Source organism: Rattus norvegicus, chromosome 17 (genome assembly GCF_036323735.1).
Source record: "Rattus norvegicus strain BN/NHsdMcwi chromosome 17, GRCr8, whole genome shotgun sequence".
NCBI lineage: Eukaryota > Metazoa > Chordata > Mammalia > Rodentia > Muridae > Rattus > Rattus norvegicus.
The window spans coordinates 47,732,134-47,756,888 of record NC_086035.1 but is presented as its reverse complement, the minus strand read 5'-3'; the positions used below and the strand labels follow the sequence as shown (position 1 = coordinate 47,756,888).

Sequence of the window (24,755 nt, the reverse complement as noted above, 5' to 3'; positions counted from 1 at the left end):
GGTAACCAGGCATGCCCCCCAATCCTACCCCAGCAGTTCCACTTCCTATCCTGTCATTGGTATTCTTCAGGCTGTTGGAGCCACCTCAGAGTGTTATTAATTCTATTAATTCTATTAATAAGATAACCTCAAGTTATCTTATCAAGACTTCTGAAAAGAAAAAGCATTAAATTATTGTAATAAAAGACACAATGTCAAATATTGGGCAGATTTGCCAAGGGCCATTAGTAACATTCTGGGGGAGCAGGTGGGAACTGGTACCTCCCTACCATGGCTTTGCCTACAATGCTGCTACAGAGGGTGGAGAACCACTAAGAGATGTTCATCAGTTGCTGGAAAGTGGATCTGGTGTGGATGGAGGTAACTGCTACAGTAAATGGTGACTTATTACCAGGAGGCCAAAATAAAGAGTCTGTTCTGCATTCACAAGAAAGCAGCAGGGGCACCATAAGTTGAAGAGGAAGGGAGCGTCTCCTGAATTTAGACCACTGGATACTACTTTACAGTTATTTGCACTCCCCTCACCTGTGCACGTATGCTTGCAAAAGCAAACTGATAACTGATGGATAGTGGCAGGAGCAGATGTGCAGTTAGGAACCACTAATGGTAAGAAGAATTAGGATTGTAGTCCCAAGAGGGAAGCAACTCCAACTCAATGAAGCAACGAATATTGAGAAAGTCCTTTTCCTAGGTGGAAGCATCTGGGTTCAATTTGGGGATCCTGCTTGCAACCTATTCATCTGAGGTGGCATATAGGTAACTTCCTCCCAACTTGCAGAGAAGCATCTGGTAGCTCCCAGGTCTTCTGGAGAGTCTGAAATTCCTCAATTCCTACCAGGTGCTTCAAAAGCCCTAGACAAGCCTTGACTTTGCTCTGGATTAGCTCAGACGGTGGGTTTTTCCCTCACCTTGCTCTGTGCTTAGTCTAAATTTGGTTTTGCTACAGAATCCTTTTGCTCCTGGCTACCAAGACTAATTTCCTGTTTTACCTTCCAAGAAAGTGAAAACCACCGAATCTTGGGATTTAAAGTCATTTAGAGTTGTGAAACATATCTAGTGGGACCTCATTACGGCCACAGGAACTCTGGTCTTAGTGTTATTTTAAAGACTAGAGACGAGACTCAAGGGTATTTCAAAACAGCTTGGCTTAACCGCAAAATTTTTCAGGTCACTTATTTAAGAAATTAGCTTAAGACATGATAGCCGTTATGCTGGTTTGGATATACAAACTGGTAAAAAGAATAATTCTTAAAATGATATACTTTGTTGGAGTCATAAATTCATCCCAGGGCAGAGTATGGATTAAAAACACACAGTATACTTCCTGGGTAATCCAGTGTCAGTCACTTAGCTTCCCAGCCCTTCAATGTCAGAATGGGTTGACAAGCTAAACAATACAGCACCCCATTCTTTACATGTTGACTACTTCAACACATCAGAGAAATAAATGTCTTTGGTGAGTTACCTACCCATCAGTTGATTTGCTAACTCTCGAGTTGATTTTTTCTAAACTTTTTGAACAATGCACTACTAAACTGCAAATGGAGAATATAGAATTTTCAAATGCTGGCTTAGTAACTGAATTTAGGAAATCACATTTTCTTAGAGTCCCATGTCTTCTAAGAACTAGAAAAGTATGAGTGGTATGTATGGTAATGAGTCAACATGTGAAAGCCACACTTGTATTCTTACCCTGCCATTCAGCAGAGGATGGTGGCAGATCTGATGTTGAAAACAACTGTAAAACATTATCATAACAGGCATTCTGCTTAGATTACTCTTTTGCATTTTACATAGGCTAATTTTTGAAGTGCTGGCCACCAAATGTACAAGAGGATAATTGTGTACATATTCAAATGCCATTACCCCACAAGTTACTAAGTGCCAATTAAAGAGAAAGCACTAACAAAAACTTTAACATTATTACTAGGAATCTCAAATGTTAAGGCTTTTTAAAATCACACCACAGAATATATACACCCATCTATGATTCTGTTAAAGCAGTGTTTCTCAATCCTTCCTAATGTGGCAACCCTTCCACATAGTTCCTCATGTGATCCCCAACCATATTTTGTTGAACTATAATTTTGTTATGGTTATGAATCATAAATATCTAATATGCAACCCCTGTGGAGGGGTTTTGACTCCTAGGTTAAGAAACAATGTGTTAAAGCTTGGCCTTGTTGTGAAGGGTGGTGAAGGATACCCTCAAGGATCCTTAGTAGCATCCTTAAACTCTATTCACTAGATGCTAAAAGCACCCCAGCGGTTCACCAATGAAATAACCCCAAATGTCTCTAGACATAACTAAATGTCTAAACTACTAAGCAAGCATCAGATGCAAAATTCACTTTTCAGCTCATTTTAAAGTTGTACTTTTATCAGAATAGGTATTTGTGTGTATTTCCTATTTTCTTTCTCTTCAGTTTTAGAAACAAGGTATCACAAGTCTAGGTTGATGTGAAACTCCCTATGTGTGGGACAGTGGAGCATGCCAGGAAACCTAGTAAGGATGAGCTGGTACAGAGTCCCAGCACCCAGGTCTACTGTCTCAGGTGGCTCCCGGCTCCCTACCAGATTCCTGGCCTGGAACCTGTGCCACATTCCCCACATAGAAAATGTGACTTGTAGTAATGTAGCCCAGAACAGAGTTCTCCATGCTAATAAGGTGTCCAGAGGCCCTGAGGGTTTAGCCAATAAGCTTCCCTCCCACAGAATCCTTCCTGCAAAAGGTATTTAATCTCTGGTCTACCCTGAGAAGTTGGAATGCCCCCATTTTGGAACCAAGGACTGTGTCTTTCATCAATAACAGCCATGGGGAGCATGGAGAAGGCCTTCACCTATACAGCCCTGCTGTCTAAACATCCCGCGGAAGCACCACACCCCCCAGAACCACCACTAAACTAAGGACTTTAGTTTATGCGCTAAGCCAGACACTCCCGCCCCCTGCCCCCAGTCTCTGAGCCACTTCCATTCTCAGTCATTCTGCAACTTCCAGCAGTGTCTAAATGTCCAGGAGTCAGAACTCCTGGTGCCCATGGATCCTCCATTCCGTTTCCAACGCCCCATGACCTAGTGCCTTCTGGATGTTCAAGACTTTGGGAGCCCCCGACACTGGGCTCCTCACTGCAGGTCTGTGGGCCACCAAACCTTTGTTCCCAACTCTAAGCAGTTTCCAGAGGCGACTGGACATCTAGGAGTTTGGAATCCAAGCTTTGGCCTCCCACATCTTAGGCTGCATTTTCCCACTCCCTGAGCAGAGAGTATCAGGGCATATCAGCTCTTTGCTCGAGCCCAGCACCAAACAGCGGTGGCACAGGGTAAATGCAGCGGTGGTGGTAAATGCAATCTAATGCTCCAGGATTCATCTGCCCAGCACCCCAGTGATGTGGCGAAACGCAGACCCCCTACTCATGTAGCAAGGGTAGACCCTGAACTCTTGATCTTCCTACCTTTACATCCCAAGTGGGATTCTAGCTTGTGGCACTACACATGACTTGTTTCCTGTTTCTCTTCTTTCTCTTTTTCTTTCTCTTTCTCTTTTTAAGTCATCAATAAGTCTGGCCAAGAAAATAGCTTATAATTTTACAGACTTTCCAAGGTTTTTTTTTTTGGGGGGGGGCTGTACTTCTTGATACAGGCAAATCTTGATGTACTATAGTATTTTATAAAGAAAGTTATGTAGTTTTTAAGTGCACCAAATAGGTCACGTTACTGAAAGTCCTTAAAAAACCTCAACATTACAAAAAAAATCCACACAATAATTTAACAAGCATTTATTAAACACCTACTGTGTGCTCAGCACTGTACTAGGCACTAAGAAGAGTGCAGTGATAGAAATGTTACAGTTATCATCCCTGCCCTCAAGGAGCTTACAGTTTAATCTTGGATTAATACAGATGTGATACTACTATACAGACGGCTAGAAAACTGCAGAGCAAGGTAGTAATGAGTACATGGATCACAGTACAAACTTGAAAGTTATGTGCTCAGGCAGAACAGAATAAGGGAAGATGCTGGTGTGAGGCAAACTCAATCAGGAGACGCTGTCTCAAAAGACGTGAAGGAGCAAATTTTGAAGAGTGATAACAGAAGGTATAGCCAAAGAGTTATCTAAGAAAAACAAAAACAACAACAACAACAACAACAACAGCAACAACAACAACAACATAGCATGAGAGGAAGGCACAGAGGCAAAAGGCTTGTAAGATAACACTAGAGAGCTGTAGGAGGTTTGAATGTGATATACCAAGGTAAACATGTTAGAGAGTAATGAAAGTTGAGGCTTGAATGGAGAACAAGGTTATGGAACACTAGTGAGAAGTATCACTGGGGACTGAGAAAAATGAGATACCATAAATATGGAGATTGAAGGTCATTTTTGAAGTGTTATATAAGTTGGATATTCTGAAAAGAAAACTGAAGGAAATCATAATAACCTGAGCTCACATGATGGAGATCTATGTGGAAGGCTATAAGGGTATGGTAGAAATATAAAACAAAAACTATGTAACCACAAAAACAAACTTCAAGAAGAACATGAGCAAAATCAACAAGGTTCTAGATCAGGGAATGGAAGGCAGAAAAGAATGAAGGATAATGTCAAAGTAGGGATGAGAAACAATGATTCAATTTTAGGGTAGAGCAATTAGGCAAGGATGCTTATTTGAAAAGAAAATAAAAATTTAGGGAGAAGAATGGTGAGTTTTGGTTTCAAATGTCAGGGTGTGTAGGTACCTGAGGAAAATTCCCCAAGCAGTGAGATGACATACAAAGTGGAAAATATGAAGTTATTCAAATACATGAAGTAATAAAACAGATTAACAGGGACACAGAAAAGTAAGTAAAAACAAAATACAGAGATTATTTTTAGTAGAGAGGACAAAAAAAGGCTAATTTACAAGAGCCAGATATAGATGAGAAATGATCAAAAAATACCCTAAGACAAGGAAAGGAGAATTCTTAAAGTATGGTGCATTAGTTAAGGTTCTCTAGACAACAGATCTTGTAGAATGAATCTGCACATACGTAGAGAAAGGGAATTCATTAGAGTAGCTTCTAGGCTGTGGTCCAGAGAGAACAATGGCAGTCTATGAAAGGAAAGCCCTAGAGTCAGGATGGACATCTCATTTGCTCTTCATAACATCCCAGATCCTGAAGTAGGCTCTAACTCTACTGAAGGCATGGACTTACTAGCAAGAGCAAGGAAACAATAGCAAAAGTTTCCTTCTTCCATGTCCTTATATTGGCTGCCATCAGAAGGTGTGGCCCTGACTAAAGGTGGATCTTCCAACTTCAAAAGATCCAGGCTAAAAGAAAGTATTTTTTTTCACTTGAAATGATTTAATTAAGAAAAAAAAATCCTCATAGGTGTACCCAGCAGTTTGGCTTCAGTTAATTCTGAATGTAGTCAAGCTGACAACCAAGAAGAATCATCTGAAATCTAGCCTTTGTCAACTTAACACACAATCGTATCTTCTGATGCCATGCTTAATTTCCAAATGAAAATAATAACCAGGTCATAATTCACGACCTTACATTGCATAACTATCCCATGTACAATTGCAAATGCATTATATATTTAATCAGATCATAACTGCACCTAACGTGATAAAACTATATCTTGTACTACCTCAAATGCATTAAGTCTAGAATAAATGGCAATATCCCTAGAGGAACATTCTTTTGGTATCTCAAAACTTAAATATGGTAACTACAGGTATTCTCTTAATTGATATTACATTACATGATAAAGAAATTGAGGAAAGAAAACACAAATATTTGTACAAATTCTTAACAAAATATGAAGAAACAGTAACCCTCATTTCTTTAACTGGCCACATGGCCATAGTTGGTATTTGTAACTACCTTCCTTAACTACCCATTCTGTATTTCCTCAAAAACAAAAAAGGAAATATTTGAGGGGTGAGAGTACATCTGCTGAGGGTAGAGAGACTATTCCATTAGGAGAAGTAAACCCATGGGAATTTGAGGGTTCAAAGTTCTGAGCCTCAACAGGATCCTACCACACATCTCCACACCAAGTTACAGATCCCATTCTTTACCAATTCATGCTCTCTTACTTTAACCACTGACAGTCTCTGAGGCCGGGACTTCAGTTTTTTTTGTCATTTGGCCAACCTTAAATGAGGGCTTTGGTTTGATTGTCCACAATTTGAGCTGTGATTGCTGGAGGGAAGATTCTCTTCCAGGGTACACTTAGAAACCTTTTGACTGTTATGTGTATCTGGAGCTGGCCAACTATTTCACTGTACACTGAGATGCTAGAAGTTGGCTAATTTTATCAAGCAGTGCATTCTTTTCCTTTTGTCAATTTATTCAGAGATGCAAGCAGGAACCAACCACTATCATCATTTCCTTTATTTTTCTACAAATTTTCAAAAGTTTTATATACAGACTCACCAAGTCTCTTGCCTCTCACAGCTGGATAATGAGGATAATCAAATGCATTTGTCCCTGTTAGTTTGTAAAACAGTTCACAGCATGGGCTTTCAATATTCTGAGTTTCTGAGAGACTTCAGTAACTGTAGGTATTTGCAAATTGGAAAACCTATTCCAAATACTTAAAAAAAAATCACCTTAATACTTCTATTGCTTGAAAACCACTTCTGGTATGAAAATCTGTATTACTTGGGATTTTCTAGAAGAACAGAACTTACAGAATAAAAAAAAATACATATAAAGGGGATGTATGAGATGGCTTACAAATTACGGTCCAGGTAGTTCAACAATGGCTGCCTACCAATAACCTAATAGTACTCAAGATTACAACCAAGAATAGTCATCACATATTGGGAAACTCAACATTGTGAAGTATAAATGAGATTAAGAATGATGACAATACAACGTCTTAATTTATACACTGGCAATTCCATGTACATTTTAGTGGAACACTATGAAAAAACAGTAAGAGTTAAGGCAGAAATGGGCTAAAATGAATAACACACTTGAAAAAAAATCAAGAAAAACAAAAGACACACAGAATGGTGACTGGAAACAGGCAAGAAGTTTAAATGGTTTCTTACTGTAGGCTGTGGATGAACTTACTATTGGCACCTGTCCATCTGCCCAACCTGGAATCTACTCCTCTTTCCTTAAGGCAGTCCACAGAGAAATGTATTTGTATCACTAAGTTGTTACTGCTTTACCTTCCTAGTTACACATTTAAGCATGTTTTATTGACATAATAACTTTTTTGTACTAAGAATCAAGAATATCCAAGTCTAAAGATGATCTCACCCCAAATAGTATTTTAAACCAATATTCCAGTAATTGCAATGGATCCACACTATACTATTACACTTTATTTTACCTAGTATCTCTTATGACCAAGGATACATGGTTTCATCTGACTGGTTGGAATTTAGTCAGTTGGTAGTAAAGTACAGTGGTCACCACAGGCTCTAGGATCAGGCTTATGGGTTAGAATCTTGTCTTTTGCTGGCTATGTTATGTTAGTTAGTTCCCTAGGCTTTTGTTTTATCTTGTACAGATGGGGCATGTAGTGGTGATATTAGTCTTAAGTAGGATAAATATTTAACTTAGGGTTTGGTTCATGGCAACTGCTGAAAAACAAAACAACAATGTCAGCTATCATTCTGGGGGTGTAGAAACAAGAGTGAAGCTATATTGGTCCATGTTAGAGTCAATCACCACATTCCTGAGTACTAACCTGGCTTCATGGAGAAATTCTTTGAAACCTGAGAGGTTTCTTTCAGTGGTATGCTGATAGCAAGTAAGTTAGGAAAAACCACTTTACAGCCACATCTTAAATGAGCAGCTGAAGACGGGAGAAGATAGTGCTGGTGAACAATTCATTTCAGAAGGACAGAAAAATTGGGACACTACAGGATAAAGGGTTAATGAATGACACTGAATTAAATTAAACTTAATGCTTGGTGAATTGAAAACTAACAATGACGTCTATGTATTTCTTCAAAGACTCCACAGCCTTTTCTATTGTCACATGCTGTAACACTTGGCCTGTTCTATACATGTATTAAATCACCTTTGATAACGCATTTAAATTTTATTATTGGTAATTATGTTTATGTGTATATATTTATGTGTATCTGTGTGCAGGCTGGAGATGTTGGATGCCCCTGGAGCTGGAGTTACAGGAAGTTTCGAGCCACCCAACATGTGTGTTGGGAACTAAACTCAATGGTCCTATGCAAGAACAGTCCACACTCTTAACCTCTAAGCCATGTTTGCAGCCTCACTTACCTTTTTTTTTGAGACTGGTCTCACTACATTCAAGGCTGGGTTGCTCTGCAGTCCAGGGTGGCTCATCTGCCTCTGCTTCCTCAGTGCTATGATTAAAAATGTGCCTCACCATAATGGCTCCATTAACTGGTTTTTAAATGATCATTCTTTTCCACATTCAACCCAGTAATTAATCTTCCTGATTATATTTTCTTTTCTCTGGACTTCTGCCAGATGCCTAGTAATCCTGAGGCTGAAGTATCTGCTAATGTTACTCTGGGTACAAATGCATAAAGGGCAATTTTATTAGAAATCAAAGCAGGTGCTGCACAAAAGTATACGAAAGAAGTGGGCATGCATCTATGCACACATGCAGACATCTAACTGCTCTGAAAATGTACTCACCCTATGTAACTTCCGCATAACATAGAACTTACCTATGCCGATACCCTGTCTTATAGAGGGTAAGGCACAACTCAAGCAGGAAGCAAGGGTCTCAATATAGGCAGATTTATCTGCTTCTGGTTTCTTAAACATGTGCAACCCCGTCTTTAAAAAAAGTTATTGGGGCTGGAGAGATGGCTCAGTGAGGAGTGCTAGAGAGGAGTTGGGAACCTAATCTGTATTAAATAGGAAGGAAGCAAACAGGACAGGACGGAGGATAAAAAATTAACGAATAATGGAGAGGTCTGTTCTGAGAAAGTTAATCAAAGAAACGAAGATGATCCTTTTCAGGACAGTCACGGTGTGGAATTATTTTTTTCAGAGATTTCATCAGAACCTACTGATGTGTCTTCTGAGTAAGAACAATGGAATAATTTTAAGTGTGAGGATTAATGTTGCAAAGCAAAAGTTATTCAACTCCAAGCCCATGTCTAGTCAAATGGTCAAACATGAAATAAAAGTAATAGTAACAGATGGTTTTCTTGCTCATTACATGAGAATTCTAAGATTGTTCCCAATATTTGCCTCTCAGTAGTGATTAGTAGCACTACTAGAATCATAGTACTTTAGAATATGCATTTTAACAAGTGTTTATTAAGTAGTAAATATAATTATTCAATTGAAAAGACACTACATTTTAGATGTACAAGATCTGATGTGTTCCTTTAAAACCAGTCTCATTACTTTACATATACAGTATTCTATGTTATGCTAAAAGCCTTTGAGGTAAAATACAGTGCCTGGTGACAATGAGTGTAATAGTGTATTTTTGTTGTTAGATGACTAATGGAGTATACCAGAATGTAGAAGAATGAGGAGTCAGAGTTGGGTATTTGACAGATTACCACGGTGGATACTGGAGATATGTGAATGGAAGGAAACAGATGGAAGATAATGACGGCTCTGTAGTGGCCATCTAAGCAAGTCGGTCCAAGCTCATCATGAAGTCAGTGACTTTATATAGACTGATAGAAACCTGAGAGCAGTACTGTAATGGGCCAAGAGGGATGATGAACATTCTTTGTAAGGATTTTTAATGTCTCTTTCAAGCACCTCTGTCTTTTATGTGTGCCAAAGTTTTGATAGTGCAAATATTTTTGAAACCACAGTGTATAATGGGTAGGTGGAAGGAAAGTCAGAAGTCACCTTGAGAAACAACTGTCCATGCTCAAGAATAGCCAGGCTGAGTCTCCACTCACCTCTGTCTTTCCATCACGCCCACCATCATCACTAATGCGTCCACTTCCTTTGTTGACACAGGTACTGAGACTGGGGGTGGTGAAGGATATGTACAGATGCTCAGGGACTCAATGGAGTCAGTAAAGATTCTAAATGAAGAAAACTGCTACAGGGCTGTTAAAAATATAGCATTAAGTTTGTAGAGGAATATGGATATTTATCATCTAGGAGTATTAGAACAATTTAAATGTCTTACAATTTCTAAATCGGATATTAAAAAAGTCAAACACAAATCTTAGTCTTGTTGAGGTTGCCTTGGACTCAAGCAGCTGTTAGATTAGGATTTACCAGGGCACCTTATGGATGATAAAAAAGGACCACAGGAAATGGGAAGAAACAGAGAAGCTTGAAGGAGTGGCCTCTCTCCTTATAGCTACTCTTAGGAAAGATAAAATATAGTGTTTCAAGTCACAATAAGCAATTTGCTGTAATTCTAAAGACTATACTAAGCTGCTAAGGCTCTGTGTCATCAGGTGACCCCAACGACAGTCAAACTAATCAACTCCTATCAGGGATTGGGCCCAAACTAGCCAAATGCTATTCTTAGCTTTGTTACAGCTACAGATTCTGCCCTTTTCTACTAGACTTTTCCACTATTACATGGTTTCTCTAATGCTGAATAAAGCTCAAACTACAGCCAAAGCTTCTCCTAAACGCCTGTGGTTTCAGGCTTTTCTGCACTGTGGATTCTCTGATGTCGAATGAGACTTGATCTCTGAATAAAGGCTTTCCCACACTCATTGCACTTGTAGGGTTTTTCCCCAGTATGTATTCTTAGATGCTGAATGAGACCAGTGTTCCCATTGAAAGCTTTCCCACATTCTTTACACTTATAGGGTCTTTCTCCAGTATGGATTCTCTGGTGTTCAATAAGGCCTGACTTCTGACTGAAGGCCCTCCCACACTCATTGCACTTGTAGGGTTTCTCCCCAGTGTGGCTTCTTTGATGGCCAATAAGATGTGAGCTCCGTCTGAAGGTTTTCCCACACTCATCACACTCATAGGGCTTCTCCCCAGTGTGAATTCTCTGATGTCCAATGAGGTGTGAACTATGACTGAATGCTTTTCCACATTCATTACATTCATATGGTCTCTCCCCACTGTGGATTCTTTGGTGCAAAATAAGGCCTGCACTCTGACTAAAGGCCTTCCCACACTGATTACACTGATAGGGCTTCTCCCCAGTGTGGATTCTCTGGTGCAGGATCAAGCCTGTGTTCTGACTGAAGGCCTTACCACATTCTTTGCAGTGATAGCGCTTCACTTTGTTGTGGATATCCTGATGGGAAAGAAGGGCTGACCTGTAACTGAAGGCTTTACTGCACACATTACACTGATAGGGTTTCTCTCCAGTGTGTATTCTCCAGTGGCGAACAAGGCCTGAGTTCTGAGCAAAGCTTTTCCCACATTCATCACATTTATGTCGTTTCTCTTGTGTGTGATTTCCCTGATGCCTCTCTAACTTGCCCAGAAGGTCTTGGGTTTCTCCATGCTCAAGACCCACGATAATATCCCCGTTGCACTTGGCAGTTGCCTCTCCATGTGGCTGGATTCTGGGAGATATTACCTGTTTTGAAAATAGTTCCTTGTTCTCATTCCTGGTCTCACCATCTGAAATAAACATGTATAAACAATCATTCTCAAAGTCACTTTCTATTTTTTATATTAGAAGAAAGGGGGAAATGAAGTTCTCATTGAAGCTACAAGGAAATACAAACTTCTTTATCAAAATAGGGAGAGATATATGTGGGTTGATCAGACAAAAGTATTAAAGAAACGCCAACTAGGAAAGAGGAGCCAGGAAAAAGGGGTTTCCTAATAGGTGAGTAAAGCAGGAAAGGGATCAACTGAGAAGTGTAAGTTGGAGTAGAAAGAGATAAAAACTCCTACAAGATCTACTGAGTGGTCAAGAATGTACCAAACAGTCCTGAAAGGGTTGGAAGTACAACTGGCTCATGTGACAGAAATGTTCCAATATGATGGTCCAATGGGAACTGGAAGAAAGGTGGGAACTCTGGGAGTACTACAGAGGTGTCAATTTCTTAACTGGCAAAATGAACAATACTCACAATACAGTAATGAATTTGGTGTTGGAGAACAAAATGTTACATTTTAGACCTCAAGAAGTCTCAATTTAATATCCATCCCTTGAATTATAAATTTTTTCTTTAAGATTTATTAGAAACATTTTAAAGCAAATTTATGATCACATGTGTTGGGTGTCTACAGAGACCAGAAGGCACTGTATGCCCTAGAGATGGAGTTACTGGCAGTTATGAGGTACTTGATGTAGATGCTGGGAACAGAACCTCAGTCCTCTGGAAGAGCAAAAAGCACTCTTAACCACTGAGCCATCTCTACATACCCAATCCTGAGTTTAAGTTCAACTAAGTCCTCCAGAAATCTTATAAAGCTACTAGAAACACAACAAACAAAGATAAGATTCTTAAATTATAATTAACTATAGCTCTCCTTACCCAGGGAGAACATATTTCTGTATTTCTCGGGTCTGTTATCTCTATTCAGATCCTTCTGTGATGGATCAAGAAGCCATTCCTCTCGAATAAGAGACACAGCCATGTCTTCGATCTTTTCCAAAGTCTGAAACAAAACAAGACCCTCATTTGGGGCCTAGAAAAAGTTCCATATCTCAAAACCAGTGTTGGAGATAACTATAGTGTTAGGAGAGGTGAAAACCCGGGAATGTGCTATGCAAAAGGGTGTGACTAGCTGAGAGGAAAAGGAAAGTGCACTAGGTTTATTGGGGGGCGGGGAGAGGAGATCCCCAAAACCAACAAGATTGGTTTGTTACTAAGCAAAAAGGATTCAGGGAAAGTTCTTAAACAGGCACCACTACAGAGATGGGCATTTGCCACAATATTGTCAAACAGAGATATGGCTTTTAGTGAAAAGGAGGACAACTCACCTGGAACCCTGCAGTGAGAAGTCTAGCTGTCACCTCCTGATCTCCAGAACTTCCTTTTTGGGAAGGAGTAGGTTTCTGAGAAGAAGACATGGCTGAGAGGAGAAAGGAGCTATGAATTGCCTAGTTTTATTGCATGATTGTGGGAGCTGGCATTCACTTATCCAAAATTATTTTATTTCAGCATATATATGCCAAGGGTTTTGCATATAAAGTGCTGAGGTTTTGGACTCTGGTCCATAGCCATGAATGCTCAAGAACATCTGTACTTTAATGTACCTGACTTATACAGTCAAATAAATTAAGTATACTGATTTCCTAGTGGGAGTTGCTTTCTAATTTCTTCCCTACCAAAAGTAGTATCTTTGTGTTTATGTATAATGCTCTTTAGATCCCAGTGTCCTAGAAACTGAACCTGAAAACCAACCAATCTCTAGTAAGTCTGTTACCTTGCTGATCTCTGCCATGGCTGCTCATGGCTGTTTCTCATGGACACTGAGCATTTTATTGGCAAAATCAACCTTATAGTTAAGCAACATACATCTTGGGCAATAAGATTTCTGATTTTAGACAAGAATTACATAATTAACTAAAGTGTTTCTATGCTGATTCCTTCGAAATATTAAAAATTCTTGGGCCTTTTGACTAAGATCCAGTGTAGAAATATTAAAAGTTCTCTTATATGCTGATGGGATGGCAAATGCCTTAGCTCCAGCCCTGATGGTAGAGGCAGGAGGACCACCACACATTTGAGGCCAGGCTGATCTACAAAATGAGTTCTAAGCCAAAGAAGACTACACAAAGACCTACTTCAAAATACAAAAAACAATTTCACTTACACAAAACAAAGTATTATAAATCCCATAAATGGAAAAACAAAAAATTAAAAAAAAAAAAAAACAAAAAACCCCAACAAAACAAAAAAAACTTCAAACCACAGAAAAATAACCTAGAATATACTATTCTGCCAAAAATAAGGTATTTCTAAAAAATAAGAGGAAAATGCCAACAAAGACAGAGACTTTTCTAAAAAAATAAGAGGAAAATGCCAACAAAGACCAGACTTAAGGCTTTATCTGACCAAAAATGATGTACGCACAGCGAACACAATGTTCCTGAAACAAAGAATTTATATGCCCATGAGTAAACAACAGCAGTAAAAAGGAAGGATTGAGGACATGGCTCGGTTAGAAGAGTGTTTGTCTTGGGTGAGTAACACCCTGAGTTAGGATACTTAGCATTGCCCAAAACAACACAGACATATCCACCCATATCTCTACACACACTTGGGGCTGGCATGATGGCTCAGTGGTTAAGTGCTTGCTGTGCACATATGAGGATGTAAGTTCAAAATCCCATCACCCACCCAAAAGTCGTATGTTTGAAGGCCCAACATTGGGAATTGAAAGAGAATAGAAACAGATAGACCCTGGGGGGGCCTGGAGGTCAGATAATCTAGCAGAAATTGACATACATTTCAGGGAAAGACCCCATCTCAAAAAATAAGGTAGAGGGGTCAGAGAGAACATGGGGTTGGGGGGAGGTGCTTTCAATATAAGCCGAACAGCTCAAGTTCAATTTCTGGAACCCATAGTGGATGCAAAGACCTGACTCTTGAAAAAAGTTATTCTCTGCCCTATAGGTGTATGTCTGTGTTCACCCACTAATAGTAATAAAAGTAAGGTGTGTGTGTGGCGGGGACAGAATATGCCCAATATGACTTCTAGTCTCCACATATGTACCCACAGGTAAACTAGAAAAGAAAGAAGTAAATGCTTTCTCTTAAGACAGACAATACAACAATGTAGAAGGAATGACTGAGAGAGTACCACTTGTAACTGGTTTAGTAATAATCCCTGACTCAATTAAGAAGCTTTAATAAAATAAAGTGGAAATATCAATATTAAAATAACTGTTTTAGCAACAAGGTTGATAAAGGTTAAGACTTTACAAAGCTTAATGAGAACTTCTTCCTAAATTACTTAATTATAAAAGGAAGAACAATGACTTTAGTGATTAACCTAGCAAGATTAATCTTAAGTCATCAAAAATAATAGGCCAATTTTCTGTAGTGTTCTTGCTAAATATATCCAACTTGAACCTAAATATGAAAAAAGTTCAAACAAACCTAATTTGTAGCCTATGTTCTTTAAAACTGTTAAGGTCATAAAAAGAAAGACCAAGAAATAATGCAAAAAATGCCAAATTAAAGGATCCTGAATAATTTATCATTACCTGCATTATGGTCATAGAGTGGGCTCTAGACCAGAAAAACCACTGGGACAACTGGCAAAAGATGAGTATGAACCGTAGATTAGGTCAGCATCAGCAATTCTAACTGTCTTCTTATCAAAAATACAAAAAGTACTGAAGTATTCGTAAATATAATGTTATGATACTAGCAAAATCTAAATATATATATATATGTACATATATATATGTGTGCTATAAATGGAATTAATAAGTGTATGAATCCATTAAAAAAAAAAACCCTCAAGTTCTTTGTTCATGAGCTTATCACTAGAACTGATAAGTCTATCTTCAGAACTCCCAGCTGCTAGAGTGGGGAAGGATCACAAGTTCCTTCCCCATTTTCATGTAGGTACTTAACTGGTGCTAAGAGATTTCTTTAGTGGTGTAGCTGATGCTAAGCTACCCATGTCCCCAATTAAATTCAATGGTTCCTAAGTTAGTTTTCAATATTGTTTCTTTGGTGTGTTTCTTTGTGCCCCAGTAGGGATCAACAGCTATTTATCTGCATAGGAAAAGTTCACGTATAACATTCGAACCCAGAAGATTGGGACTACTCAAACACTAATGCTAATTCCTGAAGGAGACAGGTAACCCAAATACAAGTCTTTTTCCTCACCTTTATAAGTGAAATCTGGCCTCTCTCCTCTGTCGTGTGGCTTCTGGGGCACAGGAGATTTAGGCATGGTTGCCATGGGTTGGACATGAATACTTGGAGGTTCTGATGCAGATTTTGAAGGTATGACTTCATCCCAGAGTACTCTGTGCCCATGTGTATGAGCTGAGACCTAGAAATAATGGGACAGCAGAGTCACACAGAATTCCTCTGAAAAATGAAGTGAAGGTGGTAGTGCAGTCAATGCCTTTCATAAGTGTTCATATTTGGGAAAGCAAGCAGTATAATGTCATTTACTTCCTAGGGCAGCAAGAAATTAGCACAGAAAGAAGGGATTTGTTTCTGTTCAGTACTAAAGAAAAAATTTCTGTTGATGTTTTTCTACTATATCAAACACCAATATTAGGATATAGAACTCCAACTTAGGATGAATAACTCAGAAAACTACAATAGGGTCGCAAAATTGCAAAACGGTTTTCTGATAGGAGGAAGCTTATCCAGAAGCTTATCTGATAGAAGGAAGCTTATATTCTAGGAAGTAGTCATCTTTAATTATCCAGGCAAGGCAAACAAACACACCAATAGTTTAGCAAGATGGACTTTACTTGTTTTGTATAAAGAACTGTCTTGCATCCCTTGCTCTCTGAACAATGCACGTAGCACCTGTTAGGATCCCAGCTGCATTGAGCCATACCTACACCCTACTCTGAACAATGGAATAAATTTCTCCTCCCCCTAACAACCATGACACTTAGCTTGTAACCAATCATATTCCAGTTATTTCTGGATAAGGAAGTCAATCAGACCTAGATTGATTTTGGATGCATGAGCCAACAAGGCAAATTGTGTCCTCCAAGAAAACAAAGGACCATCCTCACCATGCTTGTTAGCAAACAAACTCCCTCTTCTCTCAGACCCAGAAGAAACAGCCTCAAATAATTGGGGTCCTTGAGTACTTGAGTAGTCTTACTTGAGTGGCCTAAGACTCTTGACTATGTTTCTTGTTTTGTATTATTGTTCTACCATTGAATAAAGTTTCCTTGCTATCTGTATAATTTGTATGGGTCTTTATTTCAATTCCTTGCACAAGAGGCCAAAGATGTAGAAACATCTGGCCCAAACCCTGACCATTGGTATTAGTACCTCAGAAAAAAAGTAATATGAGCTCTTTGTGTATTATGGTCCCATTTAGCAAGCAGGGACAACTGTGGGAATCTTATAAGGTTGAAAATGGATTCTATCCTTAACAAAAAAGGATTCTATCCTTTAAAAAATTAAAATTATTTTCATTTGCGTTTCTGAGAATCTAGTGAACAGAATTTACTCCTCAAAGTGAAGCCAATGTCTTTCTACCAAACTTCCAGGAATTCAGTCACAGCATGCACAGTTACTTACTGGTTGCCCTAGGACATTAATCTGCCTTTCCAGGTCCTCCAACAGGGTCACCACCTCTTCTCCATTGTCTAACTGGTGCTCCTTAACCAGAGTCTGCAGCTCCTTAGGCAGGATGGTCAGGAACTGTTCCAGCACCAGCAGTTCAAGGATCTGCTCTTTGCTGTTCAAGTCTGGCCGTAACCACTGATGGCAAAGTGCACGGAGCTGGATCAGAACTTCCCGAGGTCCTAATGTCTCCTGGTAGCAGAGCTGTCTGAAGCGTAGGCGAAATAGTTCTTGGCCAGGTATGTTATTCTCATGCACACTAGATTCCTCATCCCAACCATGATCCTCCTCTATCTTGACAATGACAAGGTCCTCTTCAGGAGCCTGGTCTGGTGGAGATGGGGCTGAAGAAGGCTTTCTTGATTCTGTAGCCATTTAGGAGCAGAAAAGCTCAGAAGACCCCTTCCCTCTATCTTCTGTATCTTAAAAGTCTTCCAAGGACTTCCAGGGTATTTCTTTCAGAACAGAAAATGATAAATATGTTAAGGTAAGGCAAAAAATCATAGTTATTTACCAAGATACCTTAATGAGTATCTTTAAATAACTGCCAGCCCAAACCCATCCAGGGTACAAACCCTTCCTTTTGCTTTCTGTTTAGGGTTATGGATGATGGAGACCATGGAAACTCAACCTAACTGAAATTCTATGTTTAATTATCAGGTAACCCTCAGCAGCATGCACTGAACTCCTCGTGGCACCGTGTACATCAGCCACTCTCAACTGTTTTCTGTACTTTAGCTATTATCCTTGTTCTAGTTTACAAACCCTTTAACCCTTTCCTCTTCACTACCTAAGATTCATGACTCTACTTATGCTTCCTATTTCCCCTCCTGTCTCAGGGTTATCTCTTGGACTTCATCTCTTACTCCTAAAAATCTATTTGGAGCACTGGATCTGCAAAGAACAGAATGTCTTATCAACATCTACAAATCTAAACCCATATACCTATGACCTTCCAGAATGTAACAGAAATAAAATATAGTAGTGCTTGAGTTCGACAACTTTTACTTAGCAGAAGACACTTGATATTAATCAACACCGTATCTGTTTATTCTCATGCAAATGACTATTCATCTATCCTTCTACCAAATGAGTTTTTTCCTGGTTGTAATTATGAATAAAAACACTGAAATCATGTACATACATGATCTTGTGTGAGCTATTTTTAATTCAGTGGGGTAAATCCTGGAAGTAAGAAGTAAATTGCTGAGTCTTAAGTGTAGTATCTAAGAAACTGCTGAATTGTTTCCAAAGTGGCCATAATATCTTGCATTCCACTAGCACTTGACATTGTATTTAAAAATAAATAATAGGATATAGTAATGTGTCATAATTTTGACTTGTTTCTTTACTAACGATATTGAACATATATTGGTGAAGTATCTATTTAAAGATTTTGGCCCACTTGGCTTTTGCTTTTTGGCAGAGTCTCATTCTATAACCAAAGACAGTGCCAAACTTGTGATCCTCACACCTCTGCTTCCAAAATACTGGGACTACAATTGTGTACCAGGTGTATTTATATACTTGTTTAGGCTGCTGAGATGGGGTCTTATCATGTAGCCCGGCTGATCTACATGCATACACACGTAATTCCATATTTTGCCCAGGATTATTTGATAATTGAGGCTTTATGTTGTTTGTATGTTTAAGATTTGAGAACTCCTTATATATTCTGGATACAGGTCCTTTATGAAATACATGATTTACAAATATTGACTTGACTCTCTTCTATTCTTCTAACAGTAGCCTTTGAAGATATTTGTAATTTTTTGAAGCTTAATTTATCAAATTTTTTAAGGATTGTACTTTTAATCTAAGAAATGTCTGTTTAACTCCAATCACAAAGATTTTTCTTCTAAAAGTCTGTAGTTTTAGGTTTTACTTTTAAGTCTAGGATCTATTTTTAATTAATCTTTGCAGAGGTGAGGGTATGGTTGGAGGTCCCTTCCTTATACACATGACAATCTGCTCTAGCACCATTCACAGAAATGATTATACACTGGATCACTTGCCTTTTTACCTGTCAGAGACGGTGTGTGTGTGTGTGTGTGTGTGTGTGTGTGTGTGTGTGTGTGTGTGTATGTGTAGAAACGCAAACACACACTAGTCTGACTGACTACAAACTAGAGTCTCTACTCTGATACAAACTTTCAAAATCAAGTAGTTCTAATCCTGCAACTTTTCTGTTTTTGAAGCTGTTTTGGCTTTGCTGGCTGTTGAATTTTGATACACATATTAGTATAACCTTACTGATTCCCAATAATGCTGGAATTGAACTTGTGTTGAATCTATTGCTCAGTTTAGAAATACTATCTTAATAGTATTGATATCACATTAGGAATGATACCTTAACAAGGGTTCTCCAGTTCACGAATATTAATATCTCTTTTCATTTAAGTCTTCTTGGACTACTTTTATTATTGACTAAACTATTTATTTTCCTTACTCTCTATATCTACACATACTACTTTTCTTACACTAGTAAATTATTGGTTGCAAAAAAGTTTTGCTTTCTTAATTTCATATGCCTCATCAAAATCATATCTTATTGATAGAATTAAAGAACATCAGAGAGCTATATTTACAATACAAAAGAGAATGAATGTGTCTAGATTTGTTTTAAGAGCGGAGGCTACAGCTAGAACTCCAGGTCCAAAGAGCTCATTTTGATACTTTGATGACTCCCTTTCTTTGTGGGGAGTATGTACACTAATGGTTTCTGTTCTTGTGAATATATATACATATACATGTATACACACACACACACACACACACACACACACACACACACACACATACATCCCTTGCTAGGGCTGCAGTGATGACTTCTCCTTGATTTTGGTTTTGCTTTTCTTAATTCATGTGTCATAATACTACTAATTGTCTTCAAAAAGGATGCCTTAGGTAGTATCTATAAATGTAACTTTATTTGCAGACAGTAGGTATACATAGATATAATCAAATTAGCAAGAAGTTATAACTGGATAAGATGGGTCCTCAATCCAGTATGGCTGGTCTACTGTTAAAAAGGCACAGGGGTCTGCACAACAGTTCAGGAGGTAAAGGAACCTGCTGCCAAGTTTACTTCCCCAGGACCCACATAGTAGAGTAGACTGACTCCTCCGATTGTCCTCTGACCTCTACTAGGGTAATGTGGTATGAGTGGACCTTACCCATCCTCCCCAAACAAAACAAAATTCTCTCTATAATTCAGGCTGTTTTCAAACTGATTTCCCAACCTTAGTCCCCCAAGTACTGCATGCAATTAATTACAGGCGTGTATCAAAATACACTGCCACTTCCATTCTCCCCTCTAATAATCTGGTGTGTACACACTGCAGTGTTGGAAAGTACCCATAGATAAACACTGGTCCTTGCATATCATCCTTAAAGAACATCCAGTCAGGATGATTGACTTATGAACATAAAGGCAACAGTCTTAGGCTTCATTGAAAATGTTAAAGCCTTGACAACTAAGAAAGGCACAACTCAACTTAATAATGGCTTTTCAATAGATGTTGGAGACGTTTTCTTTCAGATTAATTAAACTTGAGAAATGTCTGAGAACTGAATACAAACCAGGAATGAGAATCTCCAGGTTTTAGAGATCAAGGAAAAGTAAATGAAACAAACATGCTTTGTAGTTATCTGAAATGGCATTCATTCAATTTTTTTTCGTTTTGGAGATTTTAAGTTATTTTAATAAGGCTTAAGCATGAGGGTTAGGAGAAAAGGCACTCAGGAGAGGGCCGGACACACAGTGTGGGTATGGACTTCCCAAGGAATGCTTTTAAGACTTACATTTTTATATTTAACTACAAGGAACTCAAAACGTGCATTCACTAAAAGAAATGACTGCTGCATAACAATACTTCAGTGGATTTGTCAAATAAAAAGAAGTATGTTGTCAGGTAGTGGTCAACACCTTAGCAATCTAAGTCATGAATGACTTAAGTTTTGGAAATGGGAACTCACCGAGTTTTCAAGCATCTATTATCAGTAGCTTTAATAAATTAGGCAAGCAAAGTATTCTGAATAAGGTTTAATTTTGTTACCCCGGGATTACTTAAAGTACTTCTTTTGCAAATAACTGTTCAGCCATCACATCAATCATTTTCTGAATACAGTTCTTTTATGGGTAGAAAAAAAAAAGGAGTAATAAAAATCAAAGGTTTCCACGAGGGGCAGAGATTTCAAAAGAAAAAAAATATTATCTTTAAAAAAATGAATTTTGAGACCGGTCTACAAAATTGCCGAGTAGAAACAGTTGGTACACCGGCCGGCTTTACAAGTAAGAGCGAGTGCAAAATTATACAAGATGACTGGCGATGAAAAGAGCCATCCGTGGGAAGTTGGGGCCAGGAGTCAGCTTGCTCAGCTGCCGCAGGCCCTGGGCCGACCCGCTCCCCGCGCTCGGGCCTCCGCTGCCCGCGCGCCCCTGCTCGGCCCAGCGCACTCACCGAGAGCTCCCCACGCTGCCCGAGGGCGGGAGGCCGCACAGCGCGGACCAGGAAGCGCGCGAGGAATCGCGACCGACACCGAACCCGAGCGGGACCCCCTCCAGCCGCTAACTTCCAAACCCTCGGAGCCTCAGAGTGGGCCAGCACGCAACTTGCCCCACAGCCACTTCCGGAAGCTCTCTAGGAAGCTCGGAGGTCTGACAGCTCTATGGTAGGCCCGCAAAGGGCCGGAGCGCTGCCAGCAGCACCAGGTGGAGGGCTATGCTGGACATCCTGAGGTGTGACATAGCTTTAAGTCACCTAAGCTTTTGCCTAGCTAGCTTATGGTTTCAGGTGACAAGGATAAAAGTTGGGTGGCTGATCGCAGACCCAGAAGCCTGGGCTGAGCTCAGGAGTATACCCACCAGATTTCTCTATTCTTCGTATTTTTTTCTCCATCTTTATTAAATTGGGTATTTCTTATTTACATTTCAATTGTTATTACCTTTCCCGGTTTCCAGTCCAATATCCCCCTAACCCCTCCCACTCCCCTTCTATATGGGTGTTCCCCTCCCCATCCTCCCCCCATTACCACCCTCCCCCCAACAATTCCGTCACTGCGGGGGTGGGGAGGTGTTCAGTCTTGGCAGGACCAAGGGCTTCCCCTTTCACTGGTGCCCTTACTAGGCTATTCATTGCTACCTATGAGGTCGGAGCCCAGGGTCAGTCCATGTATAGTCTTTGGGTAGTGGCTTAGTCCCTGGAACCTCTGGTTGATTGGCATTGTTGTTCATATCTTTATTCTTCTTAGATACATTGTGCTTTCCCGTTAATGTTTCACTCCAAATTCTGAACCTACACTGGGTAGGAAAATTTAAACCTTTATAGTTCTTAGGAACAGTTTTATATTTATAAAGTTTCTACTGACCAATGCTTTTTCTTTGACTGTGAGGTGTTCTCAGTCTCCAGATACTTATGATTGGAAACAACTTATACAAAATAACCAGAGCCCTAACTTAAAATTTAAAGAGGATAATGATGGAAAACAATGAACACTGGTTTACTTTTTAGTGTCAAAGACACTTTTTATCTGTTTCAACTTGTCAAGACAGAGATGGTGAATATCATTCTCATCTAGAGGAAATGAGGCAAAGGACATTTGAATGTCTTACCTAGTGCCATATAAACAAATGGCCAAGCAATGAACTAAAACGGAAGGTAGATATTCAACTAGGAATTGTAAAGCTTGGGTCACAAGTGAACCATGGAAAGGGTTACTTTTTTTGTTTTGTTAGTTTAGATCAAGTCTCTCTGTAGCCCTAGCTGGCCTCAGGGCAAATCTCTTACCTTCCCAAGTGTTGGGATTTAAGCATAAACTAAGTGATTATAAATTTGGGATTATAAACAGAAGTCAACACAACAGGTTAAAGCCTTCTGAAGTTTATTCTTCTTTCAAAACAACTAAATTAAAATAAAAGAATGTTTGACTCATATTCTCTGCTTTTTAAATGATGACTGAAGTTTTGTCCAAATTAAGGACACTTGTGGTTTCTAAGGTAGATTCTGCTAATCCTGGACATTAAAGAGTTTTGGTATTTTTCTCTTTTTAGTAGAGCTTATTTATTATATAAATTCTCTGATATATAGTTAAAGCCTAACTTACACAGAGGTCTTCCACACTTGCTGTAGCCATAGGGTTTTAGCTAGATGGATTCTCTGATGTTGAATAACATCTCTGTGCCCACTGAGATTTTTCTCATACTCTGTACATTTATTGGACTTCACTCCAGTGTGTAGTCTATAATGTCCAACAAGATGTGATTGTTGAATGAAGCTTTTTCCACATTAATTTACATGAACTGGCTGGTTTTGTGTGTCAACTTGACATAAGTAGAGTCGTCAGAGAGGAAGGAGCTTCAGTTGAGAAGATGGCTCTATAAGATCCAGCTGTAGGACATTTTCTCAATTGATGATCAATAGGGGAGGCCCCATCCCACTGTGGGTGATGCCATCCATGGGTGGTAGTCCAAGGTTCTATAACATCAAAGGCTGAGCCAGGCAGGAGAAGCAAGACAGTAAACAGCCTTTTCCATGGCCGCTGCATCAGCTCCTGCTTCCAGGTTCCAGGCCTGCTTGAGCTACTGCCCTGACTTCCTTCAGTGATGGACTATGATCTGGAAGTGTAAATAAAAGGAAATAAACTATTTCTTCTCCAACCTACTTTTTGGTCATGGTGTTCATCATAGCAATAAAACCTTATGACAAATTGGTACTGAGAATGAGGTATTGCTGTGACAGACCTGACCATGTCTTGGGGAGAAATGTGGAAGGACTGGAAATTTAGGCTAGAAGAACCATTTAGTATTGAAACCTCAGCTTTCTGTAAGAGCTTGGAAGAGAATGTTGGGAGCAGTGCAGAAGACAGAGGCCTGGCTTGTGAAATTTCAGAGGGAAGAATAAAGATTCTATCTGGACCCTTTGCTATTTTGATTTAAGATTCTGTTCTTGTTAGGTACGGATGAAGACTCAGCTGGGATTAACAAGATACCAGAAGCACTAAAGTGAAACCTTTTGTGTTACTGAGACAATTGATGTTGGTTAACTGGAACTAAGGACTTAGCAGTGATTAAGATAATACCAGCATCACTGAGGCAAAATCTTCTGGGAAGTGTTTCCAGAGAGTACAGAGAAACTGTTCCAGAGGCAGTCACAGTCGTACCTTGTGCTGGCAGCCAGACTTGATAATGTGTAAGAGTCATCCAAGTGGTACTGGTTTTGAAATCGTGAAAGGGTTATGTAGAGCAGCTGAATCTTGGCACTGTGAAAGGTCAAGAAGCCATTGGTGAAGGTGCAGCCTCAGTGGCAGTTGAAGACTCAGGACTAAAGGGGTCATGTAAAGAAATTGGATGCATTTGAAGAGCTACACCACAATGTGAGTTCTCCTCTGAGCTATTACTGAAAATTTTGACACATTCATCACACGTTTATTGTCTTCTTTACCTCTGTCACCATTTTAATCACCAGTCATTTTCAACAGCGTTTTTGGACTTAGGACACTGAGAGAATCTTTTGCTGAGTCTGTTTATAATAACAAGAAACTACCTGTAGGCATATCTTGTGGAATGGCTCTTCATTCTCATTCCTGCTTTGATCATAAACAGAGCATACACAAATC

General features: G+C 39.3%; 1 protein-coding gene across 1 annotated transcript; it reads right to left on the bottom strand.

Annotated features, from left to right (window-relative positions):
• Window positions 1-3,762: 3,762 nt before the first annotated feature.
• Zkscan8 (zinc finger with KRAB and SCAN domains 8) lies at window positions 3,763-21,769 on the bottom strand. Its single transcript, NM_001100574.1, has 6 exons — window positions 21,602-21,769; window positions 17,094-17,593; window positions 15,702-15,870; window positions 12,836-12,927; window positions 12,387-12,510; window positions 3,763-11,520 (listed from the first exon to the last, which is right to left on the bottom strand). Exons 2-6 carry the CDS (start codon window positions 17,511-17,513, stop codon window positions 10,559-10,561), a joined length of 1,767 nt encoding a protein of 588 aa, NP_001094044.1. The 5' UTR covers window positions 17,514-17,593; window positions 21,602-21,769; the 3' UTR covers window positions 3,763-10,558.
• Between the last annotated feature and the right edge of the window lie 2,986 nt (window positions 21,770-24,755).